At 48.4% G+C, this 18,109-nt stretch overlaps 1 protein-coding gene across 2 annotated transcripts in view; it reads right to left on the reverse strand.

The window, feature by feature from the left end:
• LOC137503826 (amine sulfotransferase-like) overlaps positions 1 to 18,109 on the reverse strand; it is a 64,000-nt gene that overhangs the window by 12,289 nt on the left and 33,602 nt on the right. For both annotated transcript variants that reach the window (XM_068231341.1, XM_068231342.1), the window contains one exon: positions 10,445 to 10,625. In XM_068231341.1, coding sequence (XP_068087442.1) covers positions 10,445 to 10,625 — 181 coding nt within the window. The remainder of the gene's footprint in view (positions 1 to 10,444; positions 10,626 to 18,109) is intronic.

An 18,109-nucleotide genomic window follows, 5' to 3' on the forward strand; every position in this document is an offset into this window, starting at 1 on the left:
TGTCCTGACATTTTGGGGGGTGCTAAATTGTAAGCACCCCTGTAAAGCCTGAAGGTGCTCATTGGACTTTGGACCCCTTAGCGCAGTTAGGGTGCAAAAAAGTGCCACACATGTGGTATTGCCGTACTCAGGAGAAGTAGTATAATGTGTTTTGGGGTGTATTTTTACACATACCCATGCTGGGTGGGAGAAATATCTCTGTAAATGACAATTTGTTAATTTTTTTTACACACAATTGTCCATTTACAGAGATCTTTCTCCCACTCAGCATGGGTATGTGTAAAAATACACCACAAAACACATTATACTACTTCTCCTGAGTACGGCGATACCACATGTGTGGCACTTTTTTGCACCCTAACTGCGCTAAAGGGCCCAAAGTCCAATGAGTACCTTTAGAATTTCACAGGTCATTTTGAGAAATTTCGTTTCAAGACTACTCCTCACGGTTTAGGGCCCCTAAAATGCCAGGGCAGTATAGGAACCCCACAAATGACCCCATTTTAGAAAGAAGACACCCCAAGGTATTCCGTTAGGAGTATAGTGAGTTCATAGAAGATTTTATTTTTTTGTCAAAAGTTAGCGGAAATTGATTTTAATTGTGTTTTTTCACAAAGTGTCATTTTCCGCTAACTTTTGACAAAAAATAAAATCTTCTATGAACTCACCATACTCCTAACGGAATACCTTGGGGTGTCTTCTTTCTAAAATGGGGTCATTTGTGGGGTTCCTATACTGCCCTGGCATTTTAGGGGCCCTAAACCGTGAGGAGTAGTCTTGAAACGAAATTTCTCAAAATGACCTGTGAAATCCTAAAGGTACTCATTGCACTTTGGGCCCCTTAGTGCAGTTAGGGTGCAAAAAAGTGCCACACATGTGGTATCGCCGTACTCAGGAGAAGTAGTACAATGTGTTTTGGGGTGTATTTTTACACATACCCATGCTGGGTGGGAGAAATACCTCTGTAAATGGACAATTGTGTGTAAAAAAATCAAAAGATTGTCATTTACAGAGGTATTTCTCCCACCCAGCATGGGTATGTGTAAAAATACACCCCAAAACACATTATACTACTTCTCCCGAGTACGGCGATACCACATGTGTGGCACTTTTTTGCACCCTAACTGCACTAAGGGGCCCAAAGTGCAATGAGTACCTTTAGGATTTCACAGGTCATTTTTGTTTCAAGACTACTCCTCACGGTTTAGGGCCCCTAAAATGCCAGGGCAGTATAGGAACCCCACTAATGACCCCATTTTAGAAAGAAGACACCCCAAGGTATTCCGTTAGGAGTATGGTGAGTTCATAGAAGTTTTTATTTTTTTGTCACAAGTTAGCGGAAATTGATTTTAATAGTTTTTTTTCACAAAGTGTCATTTTCCGCTAACTTGTGACAAAAAATAAAATCTTCTATGAACTCACCATACTCCGTACGGAATACCTTTGGGTGTCTTCTTTCTAGAATGGGGTCATTTGTGGGGTTCCTATACTGCCCTGGCATTTTAGGGGCCCTAAACCGTGAGGAGTAGTCTTGAAACCAAATGTCGCAAAATGACCTGTGAAATCCTAAAGGTACTCATTGGACTTTGGGCCCCTTAGCGTACTTAGGGTGTAAAAAAGTGTCACACATGTGGTACCGCCGTACTCAGGAGAAGTAGTATAATGCGTTTTGGGGTGTATTTTTACACATACCCATGCTAAGTGGGAGAAATATCTCTGTAAATGACAATTGTTTGATTTTTTTACACACAATTGTCCATTTACATAGAAATTTCTCCCATCCAGCATGGGTATGTGTAAAAATACACCCCAAAACACATTATACTACTTTTCCTGAGTACAGCGGTACCACATGTGTGACAATTTTTTGCAGCCTAGGTGCGCTAAGGGGCCCAACGTCCTATTCTCGCGGTTTAGGGCCCCTAAAATGCCAGGGCAGTATAGGAACCCCACAAGTGACCCCATTTTAGAAAGAAGACACCCCAAGGTATTCCGTTAGGTGTATGGCGAGTTCATAGAAGATTTTATTTTTTGTCACAAGTTAGTGAAAAATGACACTTTGTGAAAAAAAACCCAATAAAAATTAATTTCCGCTAACTTTTGACAAAAAATAAAATCTTCTATGAACTCGTCATACACCTAACAGAATACCTTGGGGTGTCTTTTTTTTCTAAAATAGGGTCACTTGTGGGGTTCCTATACCGCCCTGGCATTTTACAGGCCCAAAACCGTGAGTAGTCTGGAAACCAAATGTCTCAAAATGACTGTTCAGGGGTATAAGCATCTGCAAATTTTGATGACAGGTGGTCTATGAGGGGGCGAATTTTGTGGAACCGGTCATAAGCAGGGTGGCCTTTTAGATGACAGGTTGTATTGGGCCTGATCTGATGGATAGGAGTGCTAGGGGGGTGACAGGAGGTGATTGATGGGTGTCTCAGGGGGTGGTTAGAGGGGAAAATAGATGCAATCAATGCACTGGGGAGGTGATCGGAAGGGGGTCTGAGGGGGATCTGAGGGATTTGGCGAGTGATCAGGAGCCCACACGGGGCAAATTGGGGCCTGATCTGATGGGTAGGTGTGCTAGGGGGTGACAGGAGGTGATTGATGGGTGTCTCAAGGTGTGATTAGAGGGGGGAATAGATGCAAGCAATGCACTGGCGAGGTGATCAGGGCTGGGGTCTGAGGGCATTCTGAGGGTGTGGGCGGGTGATTGAGTGCCCTAGGGGCAGATAGGGGTCTAATCTGATAGGTAGCAGTGACAGGGGGTGATTGATGGGTAATTAGTGGGTGTTTAGGGTAGAGAATAGATGGAAACACTGCGCTTGGGTGGTGATCTGATGTCGGATCTGCGGGCGATCTATTGGTGTGGGTGGGTGATCAGTTTGCCCGCAAGGGGCAGGTTAGGGGCTGATTGATGGGTGGCAGTGACAGCGGGTGATTGATGGGTGGAAGTGACAGGGGGTGATTGATGGGTGGCAGTGACAGGGGGTGATTGATGGGTGATTGATAGGTGATTGACAGGTAATCAGTGGGTTATTACAGGGGAGAACAGATGTAAATATTGCACTGGCGAATTGATAAGGGGGGGTCTGAGGGCAATCTGAGCGTGTAGGCGGGCGATTGGGTGCCCGCAAGGGGCAGATTAGGGTCTGATCTGATGGGTAACAGTGACAGGTGGTGATAGGGGGTGATTGATGGGTAATTAGTGGGTGTTTAGAGGAGAGAATAGATGTAAACGCTGCGCTTGGGTGGTGATCTGATGTCGGATCTGCAGGCGATCTATTGGTGTGGGTGGGTGATCAGATTGCCCGCAAGGGGCAGGTTAGGGGCTGATTGTTGGGTGGCAGTGACGGGGTGATTGATGGGTGATAGGTGATTGGCAGGTGATTGACAGGTGGTCAGTGGGTTATTACAGGGAAGGACAGATGTAATTAATGCACTGGCGAATTGATAAGGGGGGGGTCTGAGGGCAATCTGAGCGTGTGGGCGGGTGATTGGGTGCCCGCAAGGGGCAGATTAGGGTCTGATCTGATAGGTAACAGTGACAGGTGGTGATAGGGGGTGATTGATGGGTGATTGATGGGTAATTAGTGGGTGTTTAGAGAAGATAACAGATGTAAACAATACATTTGGGAGGTAATCTGACGGCGGGTTTGCGGGCGATCTAATGGTGTGGGTGGGTGATCAGATTGCCCGCAAGGGGCAGGTTAGGGGCTGATTGATGGGTGGCAGTGACAGGGGGTGATTGATGGGTGATAGGTGATTGGCAGGTGATTGACAGGTGATCAGTGGGTTATTACAGGGAAGAACAGATGTAATTAATGCACTGGTGAATTGATAAGGGGGGGTCAGAGGGCAATCTGAGCGTGTGGGCGGGTGATTGGGTGCCCGCAAGGGGCAGATTAGGGTCTGATCTGATAGGTAAAAGTGACAGGTGGTGATAGGGGGTGATTGATGGGTGATTGATGGGTAATTAGTGTGTGTTTAGAGGAGAGAATAGATGTAAACAATGGATTTGGGAGGTGATCTGATGTCGGATCTGCGGGCGATCTATTGGTGTGGGGGGGTGATCAGATTGCCCGCAAGGGGCAGGTTAGGGGCTGGCTGATGGGTGGCAGTGACAGGGGGTGATTGACGGGTGATTGACGGGTGATTGACGGGTGATTGACAGGTGATTGACAGGTGATTGACAGGTGATCAGGGGGATAGATGCATACAGTAAACAGGGGGGGTGGTCTGGGGGGGGGGGTCTGGGGAGAATCTGAGGGGTGGGGGGTGATCAGGAGGGGGCAGGGAGCAGGGTGGGGGATAAAAAAAAAAATAGCGTTGACAGATAGTGACAGGGAGTGATTGATGGGTGATTAGGGGGGTGATTGGGTGCAAACAGGGGTCTGGGGGGTGGGCAGGGGGGGGTCTGATGGGTGCTGTGGGCGATCTGGGGCAGGGGGGGGGGAAAAATCAGTGTGCTTGGTGCAGACTAGGGTGGCTGCAGCCTGCCCTGGTGGTCCCTCGGACACTGGGACCACCAGGGCAGGAGGCAGCCTGTATAATACACTTTGTAAACATTACAAAGTGTATTATACACTTTGTATGCGGCGATCGCGGGGTTAACATCCCGCCGGCGCTTCCGTATGGCCGGCGGGATGTTGCGGCGGGTGAGCGGCGCCAGGCGGAGGCGGAGGATCGCGTCACTGATGACGCGATCGCTCCGCCCATGCCCCTACAAGGACCGCCGCCAATTGTCAATACGGCGGTCCTTGCGGGGTGCACTTCCCGGCCGCCAATTGTACATACGGCGGTCGGGAAGTGGTTAAAACATTATTTAAAGTTTTATCCCTTACTGTTTGTAAAACATTATTATTCACAAAATAAAGCGATCAGTACGTAACGTAAATTGCAATATATTTTTTGCAGCCACAATTAGTAAAACATTATTATCCACATAATAAAGCGATCAGTAAGGGGGGTCTTAGGTTTAGGCACCACCAGGGGGGTCTTAGGTTTAGGCACCACCAGGGGGGTCTTAGGTTTAGGCACCACCAGGGGGGTCTTAGGGTTAGGCACCACCAGGGGGGTCTTAGGTTTAGGCACCACCAGGGGGGTCTTAGGTTTAGGCACCACCAGGGGGGTCTTAGGTTTAGGCACCACCAGGGGGGTCGTAGAGTTAGGCACCACCAGGGGGGTCTTAGGTTTAGGCACCACCAGGGGGGGTCTTAGGTTTAGGCAAACCACGGGGGTCTTAGGTTTAGGCACCACCAGGGGGGTCTTAGGTTTAGGCACCACCAGGGGGGTCTTAGGGTTAGGCACCACCAGGGGGGTCTTAGGTTTAGGCACCACCAGGGGGGTCTAGGGGTTAGGGATAGGTACAGGGAGGGTTCTGTGTGAGAGTAGGCTTAGGTATAGTTTTAGTAAAATTTTAGTAATACTTACTAATGTTTTACAACACTTATTACGAACGTAGTTATATTTATTTCATCGTTATAAAGAATATTTTCATTTTATTATAAAAACAAACCATAAATGAAGGTTATTCACAATAATATATAATTATAACAATTAAACATATAATCGTTTTTTTAATAAACGAAATTATAAGTTTCACTTTTGAAACAGGGAAGATTAACGTTTTCACAATTGCCGATTTCATAAACATTATTTAATGATTTATAATTTTGTAAAACATTATTTGTAAACGAAATATAGCACACTATTTTTATAAACGCTATTAATGATTAATTATTAATTAGCGTTTACACCCTGCGCCCTTTTTGTCCGGGCGCCCTTTTCGTACGTACGCGTATACTCTATTTAGCTCACTAACACAGGCACACAACCCTCCTGCACTGGATGTGGGGCTACATAAAAAGTCTACAGCTACAATAATGTGCTGCTGGACTTCTTCCTCCTCTCAGTAAGAATAATACTTTTTTACTTTTTGCAAATTTTGCCTTCTGAACGTGTGTGTGTGTGTGTGTGTGTGTGTGTGTGTGTGTGTGTGTGTGTGTGTGTGTGTGTGTGTGTGTGTGTGTGTGTGTGTGTGTGTGCGTGTGTGCACGTGTGCACGTGTGCACATTGATATTGAAATGGAGATGTGTGGTATTAACGGTGTGTGCATTCGGTGTGTGGTGTGAGCAGTTTGTGCGGTGTGGTATTTGTGGTTTGCAGTGTCTGTGTGGTGTGAGCAGTGTGTGTGTGTATGTGGTGTTTGCAGTGTGTGTGTGTGGTGTTTGCAGCGTGTGTGGTTTGCAGCGTGTGTGGTTTGCAGCGTGTGTGGCATGTGTGGTTTGCAGCGTGTGTGGCATGTGTGGTTTGCAGCGTGTGTGGCATGTGTGGTTTGCAGCGTGTGCGGCATGTGTGGTTTGCAGCGTGTGTGGCATGTGTGGTTTGCAGCGTGTGTGGCATGTGTGGTTTGCAGCGTGTGTGGCATGTGTGGTTTGCAGCGTGTGCGGCATGTGTGGTTTGCAGCGTGTGTGGTATTTGTGGTTTGCAGCGTGTGGTATTTGTGGTTTGCAGCGTGTGCGGTGTTTGCAGCGTGTGCGGTGTTTGCAGCGTGTGTGGTGTTTGCATGTGGTATTTGTGGTTTGCATGTGGTATTTGTGGTTTGCAGCGTGTGCGGTATTTGTGGTTTGCAGCGTGTGTGGGATTTGTGGTTTGCAGTGTCTGTGTGGTGTTTGCAGCGTGTGTGGTATTTGTGGTTTGCAATGTGTGTGTGTTTGCGGTGATGTGTGTGTGGTATCATGTACAGTGTGTGTGATGTGTTTAGTATTTGTGGTGTGTGTGGTGTTTGCAGTGAATGTGGTGTGAGTGGTTTGTGTGGTGTGTGCGGTGTTGCTATCTGTGTAAACAGACATGTTTTTGGAATCAAGCTCTCCAGCCGTGGCTTGTCCTCTGCATCTTCAGCCATTGTTAACTTCATCTAACATTTTGCTGGGCAGGCCCACATACACCACTTCTAAGTTCATGTATATTTGGCTCTACCCATGACCACGCCCATGTTCCGTTGCATGGACATGCCCATTTTTTGCCGGTTGCAGATTGGGGTGTCAGTAAAAAAAATCCTTTGTCAGTAAATTTTCAGACGTTTGTCAGTAAAAAAAATTTTCAAAGGTTGGCCACACTGCTAAGTGGGCCGTTTTTATGCCAGAGTGAACCAGGCCTAAGAGAATAATTACATATTTGCAAAGAACAGAGAGTTGAAACTAGTCAGCTGGGGAGATTCATAGCTACCTGCAAACTGACTTTTTAACAACATTAAATTATAAAAACATGTGTGGCTTTCTGGTTCTTTAAGCAGCAGAATAGCGGCCTTAGGCCCTGTTCAGACTGTCAGCGTTTGTAGAACGCATATAAATTCAAAGAAATGCAAGTTGAAAAACGCATGTGTTTTTCTTGCGTTCGAATGCGTTTTTTATTGCGTTTTGCACACACGTGACTTAGGAAACAGAAAAGAATGATGGGAACCGCAGAGGGGAAACATACGCTAAAAACGCATTAGTACGCGTTTTTGATATGCGTGCATATTTCATTGTGTCCGTTTCCGTGCGTGACGCACAGAACTGCGTGCAGCAATGCGGAAGAGAAACGTATGCGTCTCATATGCATACATGTGAATGAGGCCATTAGAAAACATTAGTAGCCATTTCTATGCGTAAAATCTTTCTGTATGCGTTCTGTAAAAACGGCTAGGAACGCACATAGTCTGAACGGGCCCTTATGCTAGGTACACACTATGAGATTTTCTGGCAGATTTACTGTCAGATCGATGATTTCCAACATGTCCAATCTGATTTCCGATCAATTGCTGACCATTTTCCGATCGATTTCTGACTGTTTTCCATTCACTTCTATCGGGAATCGATCAAGAAACGATCGGATATCAATCGGAAATCAGATCAGAGCACCCGTGGTGCACCCTGCTATTGACGTAATCTTCGATTACAGTATGTCCAACTGCACCCTCTCACCTGAATGTTGCTGAACTTATGCAATTCCTGCTAGATTTGGTGCTGCAGATACAAGTGTATACCATTGCACTTGATTGGCTGATGGGCAGTGTGGGTGAATCCCCTGGTGGTAACAGCACTGGGGCTCACCTGCACTCCCCCTATTGGTGTTTCATGGGGATTCGGGGGCAGTGGCAGAACTCGGAGCCCCTGCCGTGTGCACCACTGTTTTGTGTTTTTCACTGGTATGTAAGCCTACTCGAGTATAAGATGTGTTTCTAGGCCAAATTGCTCCCATGAAGAGGGTGTAAAAATTGCACATCCCCCAACTCCCCTCGGGCTCGAGAACGTTGTGTGCCCTCAATATAGGTATCCAGGTATAGATATAGATAGGTGCCCCAGTATAGGTAGCTAAGTATAGGTGCCCCAGTAAAGGTAGTCAGGTATAGGTCCTCCCAGTATAGGTACCTTGTTATAGGTTATGTAGTATAGTTGGCCTCCACCCCCTGAACCTCTTCCCCTGCAGTATAGGTAGCTAAATGCAGGTGCTCCCAGTAAAGGTAGGTAGTTAAAGGTTATGTAGCATAATTGCCCCCACCTCCTGAACCCCTCCCCTGCAGTATAGGTAGCTAAGCGGGGGTGTAACTAGAAATCACTGGGCCGTCTGCGAAACTTTGGATGAGACCCCCTGACCCCCCCCTCTCCTTCTGAGAACCAATGTTATTCAGTTGGCTAGTGCACATTTGAATGTGTTTTCCCCATGCAGATAAAAACTGATAGCAGTGAAGCGCGGGGAGCATTTTCCCTATCAATTACATTAGCTTCTGTGATAAAAGTACATGTTTTCACACATATAGGCATACATGGCGCTTGACTCACAAAGCCATGCTAACTCATAACGGTAACTGTGTAACGGTTTTACGCGCAAACATTTGCGTTAGCGCGCGCAAATTTTGCGATTACACGTGACAATTTGTGATTACGCATGAAAGCGGTTACCCGCGTTATAATGCGTGCAAACTGCTAGCCCATGTGCCATAAGTTAGCACGGTTTTGTGAATCAAGCCCTTGTTGTGTAGAAAATGCATTCAGAAAGCCGAGACACGAGTGTGCTCCCAGCCTCAGCTTATTACAGTCACTCTGTCTTCCTCTGATGGAGCAGAACTGGCTCTGCAGACTTCTCCAGCATCACTACAGTACAGAGCACTTGGGGAGGGGTAGAGAGGTTGGGGGTAGAGCGCTGTACACAAGACCCTGCTGCACACTGAATAGGGACTGTCTACAAATCTCTTTCTACAAAATTTTGTATGATTCGTTAACAATGGCTGAGCGGATGCAGTCATTAGAACAATTGTGCAGAGAGCAGAAACGTTTTTCTCTCCGTGCCCTTAGTTGTCAGTCTTTCAGGGCAGGGAAAACAAACTTCTCCCCCACAGGGCCCCCTGCTGCTTCTGGGGCCCCCTGCGGCTGCATCCCTTACAGGGTCTATTGTTACACCCCTGTAGCTAAGTATATGTGCTTCCAGGAAAGATAAGTAGTTATAAGTTATGCAGTATAGTTTCCCCCTGCCCCCTGAACCCCTCCCCCTGCAGTATAGGTAGCTAAGTATAGGTGCTCCCAGAAAAAGTAGGTAGTTATAGGTTATGTAGTATAGTTGCCCCCTGCCCCCCTGAACCCCTCCTCTGCAGTATAGGTAGCCAAGTATAGGTGCTCCTAGTAAAGATAGGTAGTTATAGGTTATGTAAAATAGTTGCCCCCCACCTGCTGACCTATAACTAGCTACTTTTAGGGCCCGTTTCCACTATCGCGAATCCGCATGCGTTGCCCGCATGCGGATTCGCACAGTCAGTACAAGTGGATGGGACTGTTTCCACTTGTGCGTTTCCCCGCACGTTTTTCTGTGCAGAAAAAATCTGCAGGGTAGGGCCCTCAGAATTCGCCTGCGTGTGGAATGCAGGCGAATCGCACGCAATGTATTTAATAGGGAAATCGCATGCGTTTTTCCCATGCGTTTTTTGCCGCGATTTCGCATAGGTATTAATGTTAATTTACACAGGCAGTGACATGGTTAAATTCGCATACAACCTTACCTATGAGAAATCGCATGCGAAATCGCGGCAAAAAACGCATGCGGAATCGCACCCGCATGCGATTTGCCTGCGGTGATTCGCCGGCGATTCCGCAACGCTATAGTGGAAACGGGCCCTTACTGGGAGCACCTGTGCCTTTCTAACCTATTCCAGGGGCAAAATATTCAGTAGAAAACCTCCTGAGCGGCATGCCCGACACTGTGTTCGGCATACCCCTCTTAGCTTATTTTCTTGTCCAACACAGTGTCGGTCATAGCACCCAGGAGGTTAATGAGAGTGGAAATTTACTTCAAGTTGCAATTTGAGATGACACCTACACTGCTGGTTTCTGAGACTATGGCATCTCGTTTAAGTAAATTTCTCTCAAAACTACCGCTTTCATTACTGTTTAAAAGGTCAACAACACTTTACCTTTGCGGAGAAAGCTTCCTTTGTCAAAATTTAATATATCCTTTGAAACATTTTTATAGGAAGCAATAGGATCACTTTCCATGGTCTTGAATGTTGATTTCTCAACTACTTTTTCCAGTACTTCGTCATCAAGTTTTATATCTACGAACTTGCATATCTTCAGCACAGACGATTTTAGATCCTTGAGAAAACAGATGGAATTTTACTTATAGTAAACAAACCAGCGAAACAATATGTCGAAAAAAATCAACACTAAATTTTGAGTTTAGGCTTCTTTTACACTTGTTGGTGCGGTGATCCCAGCCTTACGGTGACTACACACCGCATTAATACATAGATTAAATGACCCTGGGGCAGAGTGCGCCGACAGGGTCATATGCATAGGCCCGCCCCTATTTACTGACGTACTCCCTGCTTGACAGAAAGTACATCACCGGGAATGTGATGCTATGTGGTGGCTATGTGGTGAATTGCCTACTTCCTGCACAATGTATTGCAGCGCGTAAGTATGTGGTAAAATAGCTTACCGCAACTCCATAGTGTGAAAGGGGCCTCGATTATGTTATTGCTGAGAAAACTTAAATATAACTATATAATCACAGGTACGCATATATTAGTGCTGTGCTGCTAAGTTTCACTTTTGTCTCTAAATACGTAATTCAGAGTGAGTTCAACAAGAATTTCTTGCTGAGCACTCTGTTTGTTCCAGCTACAAGACCAGCACCAACAGGTACCGTGAACAGGTGCAGCGACTGTTATTGTAAGGAGAACAGAGGCGCCAACAGAATAAAATATATCTAAAAACTTTAAAATTCTTCAGGAGGCGGTGGTGGACTCATCTCCCCGAAGCAGACATGATACTGTCGGTTTTAGTACAAACAAATTTATTTATATACTCCAACATACAGCGCAACGCATTTCGCGGGTATATCCCCTCTTCTTCAGGCAATAACGAACAGGAGTACACCCAGTGCAGTCTTTAGGTCAGGATAAGCGCCTCTGACTGGTATATAACACTGCGTGCGCTCACTTAGGTAAGTAGGTGCACTGAACAGGTGGGTATGCAGTGATTGGTATTACTAATGTGCAGCCAGGCTCGGACTGAGCCACCGAACAACCGATTTTTCCATCGGTGGGCCCCGGCCGCCCCGCCTCCTGGGGGCCCCAGAGCTGAGAAGGAGGGGGGCACAGCGCAGGAAGGGGGGAAATTGTGCACAGAGCGGTGGGGGGGGGGGAAGCCTCCCCCCCCCTCACCTAGGGGCCCCTCCTTCCGCGCTCCCCCCCCCCCTCTCCAGAATTGTAGCCAGCGGCAGCAGCGGGGAATAGCTTACCGGCATCAGATCGATAGCTCTGCGTGCCGCTGGGCTGGGCTGGTCTCCTGCACTGACGCTATCCAATCACGCTCTCGCAGTACTTCCTGTGAGAGCGTGATTAGACAGCAGTGCAGGAGAAGGAGACCAGCAGCAGCCCGCAGAGCTATTTATCTGATGCTGGTAAGTGATTCCTGCTCGCCGCCGCTGCTGGGTGCAATTCTTGAGGGGGGGTGCGGAAGGGGGGCCCCTAGGTGAGGGAGGGGAGAGGCTTCCCCCCCCCCCCCCCCCTCCCCGCTGCTCTGTGCCCACTTTTCCCCCTTCCAGCATGCATACAATGAACAGAGGCGCCAAAAGTATAAGATTAGATTAAATGAGCTTAAAAACCAACTTAAATGGCAAAATTGAAGGAGGAAGTGGTGGTCTTACCTCCCTCAAGCAGACACGACAACGACTGCGATTCAGACAGTCAAACACATTTATTAGGAACTCCAAAAAGAAATGCAACGCGTTTCGCAGGTTCAACCCCGCTTCATCAGGCAATATAGGGAGGAGTATCAAACAATCTGCACAAGGATTCAAATTAAGCGCCTCTGTCAGAGGCGCTTAATTTGAATCCTTGTGCAGATTGTTTGATACTCCTCCCTATATTGCCTGATGAAGCGGGGTTGAACCTGCGAAACGCGTTGCATTTCTTTTTGGAGTTCCTAATAAATGTGTTTGACTGTCTGAATCGCAGTCGTTGTCGTGTCTGCTTGAGGGAGGTAAGACCACCACTTCCTCCTTCAATTTTGCCATTTAAGTTGGTTTTTAAGCTCATTTAATCTAATCTTATACTTTTGGCGCCTCTGTTCATTGTATACAATTTTGAGTCCACCCTTGGTGGAGGGTTGCTACCCTTTCTTCCTGTCTACAGAGAGCGACTTCTTAATCCTGAGTGGGGTCAGGACAATCTCCCCACCTGCCTTTACAGTGGTTGCCTGCTGGTGACCCTGACTTGTGAGTATTTAGCAATACAAACTTATTGCCACCTTGTCCAGTACGAATTACACTATTGGGGCTCTTGGTGTTCCCTGTTTTTATCCAGCATGCATGGGGACACTGAGACCTGCATACCTAACTGGGGGGAGCGCGGAAGGAGGGCTCTAGGTGAGGGAGGAGGGGAAGCTTCTCCCCCTCCCCGCCGCTCTGTGCCCGCTGCCCCCCCTTCCAGCATGGGGGCCCTCACTAACTGGGGACCTGACTTTGTGGGGATATCTGCCGCCAATCTGTATTTTGTGGGGAAATCTGCCGCACACAGGCACATAGCGTTAGGTCAAGGGTCCATTTGACCAAGTGGTCTGCAAAGCACAGTCAAGCCTGCCCGAAGACTAAGTCAGTCCTCACACACAGCATCTCTGCCTGCACGCCGTGTGATTGTCTGCTCCAAGACTAAGTCGCTCGTCACACAGCATCTCTGCCTGCAGGCTGCTTGACTGCCTTCCCCGCCACCACCAACAGGGTCCAGGACTCCAGGCGGATTCCTGAATTTTTAAGGCCACTGCTAGCAGCGGCCGCTATAATAATTTTTCTGGTGCAACGCACGCAATGCCTGCCTAATTTTTCTGGCTGCACTGCAGCTGCAACAACAAAACAAAAGGCATGTACATGTGTCAATTCCCCTTCGTGATCGTTAACTTCCCGCGGTGAAAGGGGGGGGACCAAATTCGATCAGCTGGACAGTCACTGTTCTGTCATTGAGCTACCTCAGCCCAGCGACCATATGGGGCTGGAAAGACGCCATGGCCTGCACTCCCGCCATGGTGCGCACCAGTCCAGCACGGCCGTTACTACACAAACAGCTGTTTGCGGTGCGTTACACAGTGAGTTTGGTCTGTCAGTGTGAAGCAGTACACTAATTACACTACCTGATTGATGTGTACACATGTCCAATTTAGCATGTAATGTGATTTCTGCCCTTAAACCGCTGCTGTGCGTCAAATCCAGATTCTTCCCCGGGACTTTTGGCATGTATCCCACTCCCCCATGCAAAAAACTCAGATGTTAGACCCCTTGAAACATCTTTTCCATCACTTTTGTGGCCAGCATAAATGTTTTTAGTTTTCAAAGTTCGCCTCCCCATTGAAGTCTATTGCGGTTCGAAAAGTTTGCGTGAACCAAACTTTTTGCGGAGGTTCGTGTTTGAGGTTCGCAAACCGAAAATCGGAGGTTCGAGCCATCTCTAGCCTGTACCCACGTCACGCCAACGACCACTCACCGCTCAAAACATCACTGGTCGTTGGGAAAATCGCCACGTGGGTACACAGCTTTAGTTGTTTTAGTTATAGGGTCAGTTGCCATAGCTACAGAGTAGTTGTTCTAGCCACAAGGTCTGTTCTAGCACCGCTATCATTTTTTGTAGCTAAACAGTCATCTGTTCTAGTTGGTCAGTCGTTCTACCTACACAGTTAATTGTTTTAGCTACTAGGTCAGTTGTCCTAGTTACAAGATCAGTTGGTTTAGCTACAAGGTCCATTGTACTAGATACATTTTAGTTGTTCTAGGTCCAAGTTCATATGTCACAAATCAATAAAAGTAAATATTGGCAGCAACACCCACTATTACCCATTTCTTATCTGTTTAATTGTTTGATAAAATTATGATGACTTATTTTCCTTATTCCCCCCCCTCCCCCCCTCCCTACTCATAAATCTTAAACAGAATGAGATAAGTTTTGTTTTTTTTTTCCCCTCTGGAAAAACGTAACACCTTGCTGGCTCATTTTAAAGGAAGCAGCACTGCAGTAGAGTATTGTACCGTGTTAGTCAGTGGAAAAAAAAATCAGTAAAAGAGCCAGTAAAAGCATTAAAGTACTGTCCTGAAGGGATTTACTTTTAAATGATTGTATTACTGATGCTGTGCAACTTTCATAGCACACAGCACCATCCTTCCCCCTCCAGTGACCCCCCACTCCCTGTTCTAACAGCATATATTATTGGGGAGGAGGTGACAGTTCTTCGTACAGAATATCCGATCTCAATTATCACAAGTCCGCACGCAGCGCAGCTCCCCTGCACACTGTGTGCAGTGTAACACATAAGGATCTAAGGCGGCAGGTGGAGGGGCGGGGTTATGTACGCACAGCGGGGAGGAAGAACTTTCACTTCCTCCCCGATAACATTCGACGTTCTGCCTCAGTCGAAGACTTTGAGTGAGCAGAACGCGAGTTAGAGGGGGCACAGGAAGGGGGAGGCTGGTGTTGTGTGCTAGTCGCAGTACGAGCAATAAAACAATATTAAAAGTTTAAGGGGAGGGGAAAAAAGGGTAAGGAGTACTTTAAGTCTGAAGAATGAATAGCAATAAAAGGGTTAAGGTGGCCATATATCAGGCGATTTGGTGGCCGATTGGCCATCTGTTTCCATTATTATAATTGAATTGGATGAAAATTGGTGCTGCCAAGTGCATGCAGGACCAGCAATGTGACCGATTTCGGGACAAAAATTGGTTGCATTGTCAATCTCGTATCCTGCAAGATGTTGGGCCGACTTGCTCGATTCGAGTGCCCGGCAGGAACGGTGTGCAATTTCTCGATGATCGACGAACGCAACGTAACCCCTGGCGATGTCCCCCCTAAAGAAAAATGTCCCTCTCCTCCGGGCGCACCCGCTGTCCATACATACATACACGTGTGTCCCACGTGGTTTTCTAGTAAGAGCGTGCATGTGACATCACGTGGGGCGTGTGTGAATGCAGAAACAGAGAAATCCTGGAAGCCAGCGGGGTACAAGCGCAGGCCGCGGAAAGGTAATGTATACTTTACACTGGGCACCGGGGGGATATTTTTTATTAAGGGACAGCATTGGAGCGGCAGATGCAGCACATGCAGATGCAGGCCAATTCTGGATGGATTTCAGCATGAAATTGATCGGGAATCGGCCTGTGGTGTATGGGCAGCTGACAGGTCTCGCTCTTATCAGATCAGGTCAGATCAGGTCAAGTCGATTATTTCCAACAGGTCTGATCTGATGTCCAATCGTTTTTCTGATCGACTTTGTATAGAAGTGATCAGAAAATCAACTGCAGACACATCACACGGACTGCAGACACATCACATGGAATGCAGACACATCACACTGACTTCAGACACATCACACGGACTGCAGACACATCACACGGACTGCAGACACATCACACGGACGGACTGCAGACACATCACACAGACTGCAGACACATCACACAGACTGCAGACACATCACACAGACTGCAGACACATCACACACACACATCACACTGACTGCAGACACATCACACTCACTCACACACACCCACACTACTCGCTGCAGTGTTGGTCCTTTCCAGGACCTCTCCTAAAACTGGTGGACTGGCGGAAGGCAGAAAGAGAGCAGAGGCCAAGGAGCAAGGCTGAGGACGCTATGCTGTGGGCGGACAAATGGTGTATGTCCAAGTCTTCACATGCAGAGGCGGAGCTACTCAAGCTGTCTCCAGCCCCTTGACTTTTGAATACAATTACATGCCCCCTGCCAGGTGCTGATGATTAGGCAGGGGGCGGTGTTTTTGACAGCTCAGCCTCAGCCCATAGCTGCAGGCTGAGCTAGGCTGGGGAATACAAGCTGGGAATGCCACCCACAAGATGGCGGCTGCTGTGTCGAGTGCCTGATGGCCGCACTTGAGAATCATTTGGGGCACTCCTGCTGGGCACTCAGAGAGGACATATATATCCTTGGCTTGGGCCACAGATATATAACGCTATAGACACGCCTAATCCGCAGTGGGAAAAGCCTCTGAAACAGTTAGGTTATGTTCACAGTGATGTGCTGTGGTGTGACTTTATGGGGGGATTTTAACCACTTGATGACCCACCCTTTACCCCCCCTTAAGGACCAGCGCTGTTTTGAGTGATCTGTGCTGGGTGGGCTCTGCAGCCCCCAGCACAGATCAGGTTGCAGGCAGAGAGATCAGATTGCCCCCCTTTTTCCCCCCTATGGGGATGATGTGCAGGGGGGGTCTGATCTCTCCTGCCTGCCTGGGTGTTGCGGGGGGGGCACCTCAAAGCCCCCCTCCGCAGCGAAATTCCCCCCTCCCTCTCCTACCTGCTGCCCCCCCGGCGATCGAGGCTGCACAGGACGCTATCCGTCCTGTGCAGCCAGTGACGGGACGTCCCCTGTCACATGGCGGCGATCCCCGGCCGCTGATTGGCCGGGGATCGCCGATCTGCCTTACGGCGCTGCTGCGCAGCAGCGCTGTACAATGTAAACAAAGCGGATTATTTCCGCTTGTGTTTACATTTAGCCTGCGAGCCGCCATCGGCGGCCCGCAGGCTATTCACGGAGCCCCCCGCCGTGATTTGACAGGAAGCAGCCGCTCGCGCGAGCGGCTGCTTCCTAATTAATCAGCCTGCAGCTGGCGACGCAGTACTGCGTCGCTGGTCCTGCAGCTGCCACTTTGCCGACGCACGGTATAAGCGTGCGGTCGGCAAGTGGTTAAAGGACAACTGAAGTGTGAGGGATATGGAGGCTGCCATATTTGTTTCTTTTTAACCTCTTGAGGACTGCAGTGCTAAACCCCCCTAGTGACCAGGCCATTTTAAGCAAAATGTGCCACTGCAGCTTTAAGGCTAAGCTGCAGATCCGCACAACACACCACACACGTGATTTCCCCCCCCTTTTCTCCCCACCAACAGAGCTCTCTGTTGGTGGGGTCTGATCGCCCCCAGATTGTTTATTTTTTTGGTTGCAAATATTTTTGTTACTCTTTTTTTTAAAAAAAAGCGTGTTCTTTTAAATATATTCCCTCCCTCCCTCCTTCCCCACAGCCAGCCAATTGTGGCGATCGGCTGTCATAGGCTTCTGCCTATGAGAGCCGATCGCTCTCCAGTGTCCCAGGGGGACAGCCGTGTCACATGGCTGTCCCCAGTACAGCGCTGCTGCCGATCGCAGCGCTGTACGGGTAAATAGACGGCGATCACGCCGTCTATCAGTCTCCCGAGCGGCAATAGCCGCTCGGAGACTGAAGAGGGGGCGGAGCTCCGCCCTCCGAGAACGAGATGCGCGCGCAGCGTGCGCGCGATCTCATTCAAAACAGAGCCCCAGGACTTTACGCCAATTGGCGTTAGGCGGTCCTGGGGCTGCCGCCGCGGCCACGCCTACCGGCGTGACGCGGTCGGCAAGAGGTTAAGTAATACCAGTTGCCTGGCTTTCCTGCTGATCCTCTGCCTCTAATACTTTTAGCCATAGACCCTGAACAAGCATGCATGCAGATCGTGCATAGTTCACAACAGTCCCGATTTGGGCGGGACTTACCCGGTTTACGCCCCCTGATCCCGCCTCCTGCCTTCTGCCTGTCAAATCCCGCTTTC

Source organism: Hyperolius riggenbachi, chromosome 4 (assembly GCF_040937935.1).
Source record: "Hyperolius riggenbachi isolate aHypRig1 chromosome 4, aHypRig1.pri, whole genome shotgun sequence".
Taxonomy (NCBI): Eukaryota; Metazoa; Chordata; class Amphibia; order Anura; family Hyperoliidae; genus Hyperolius; species Hyperolius riggenbachi.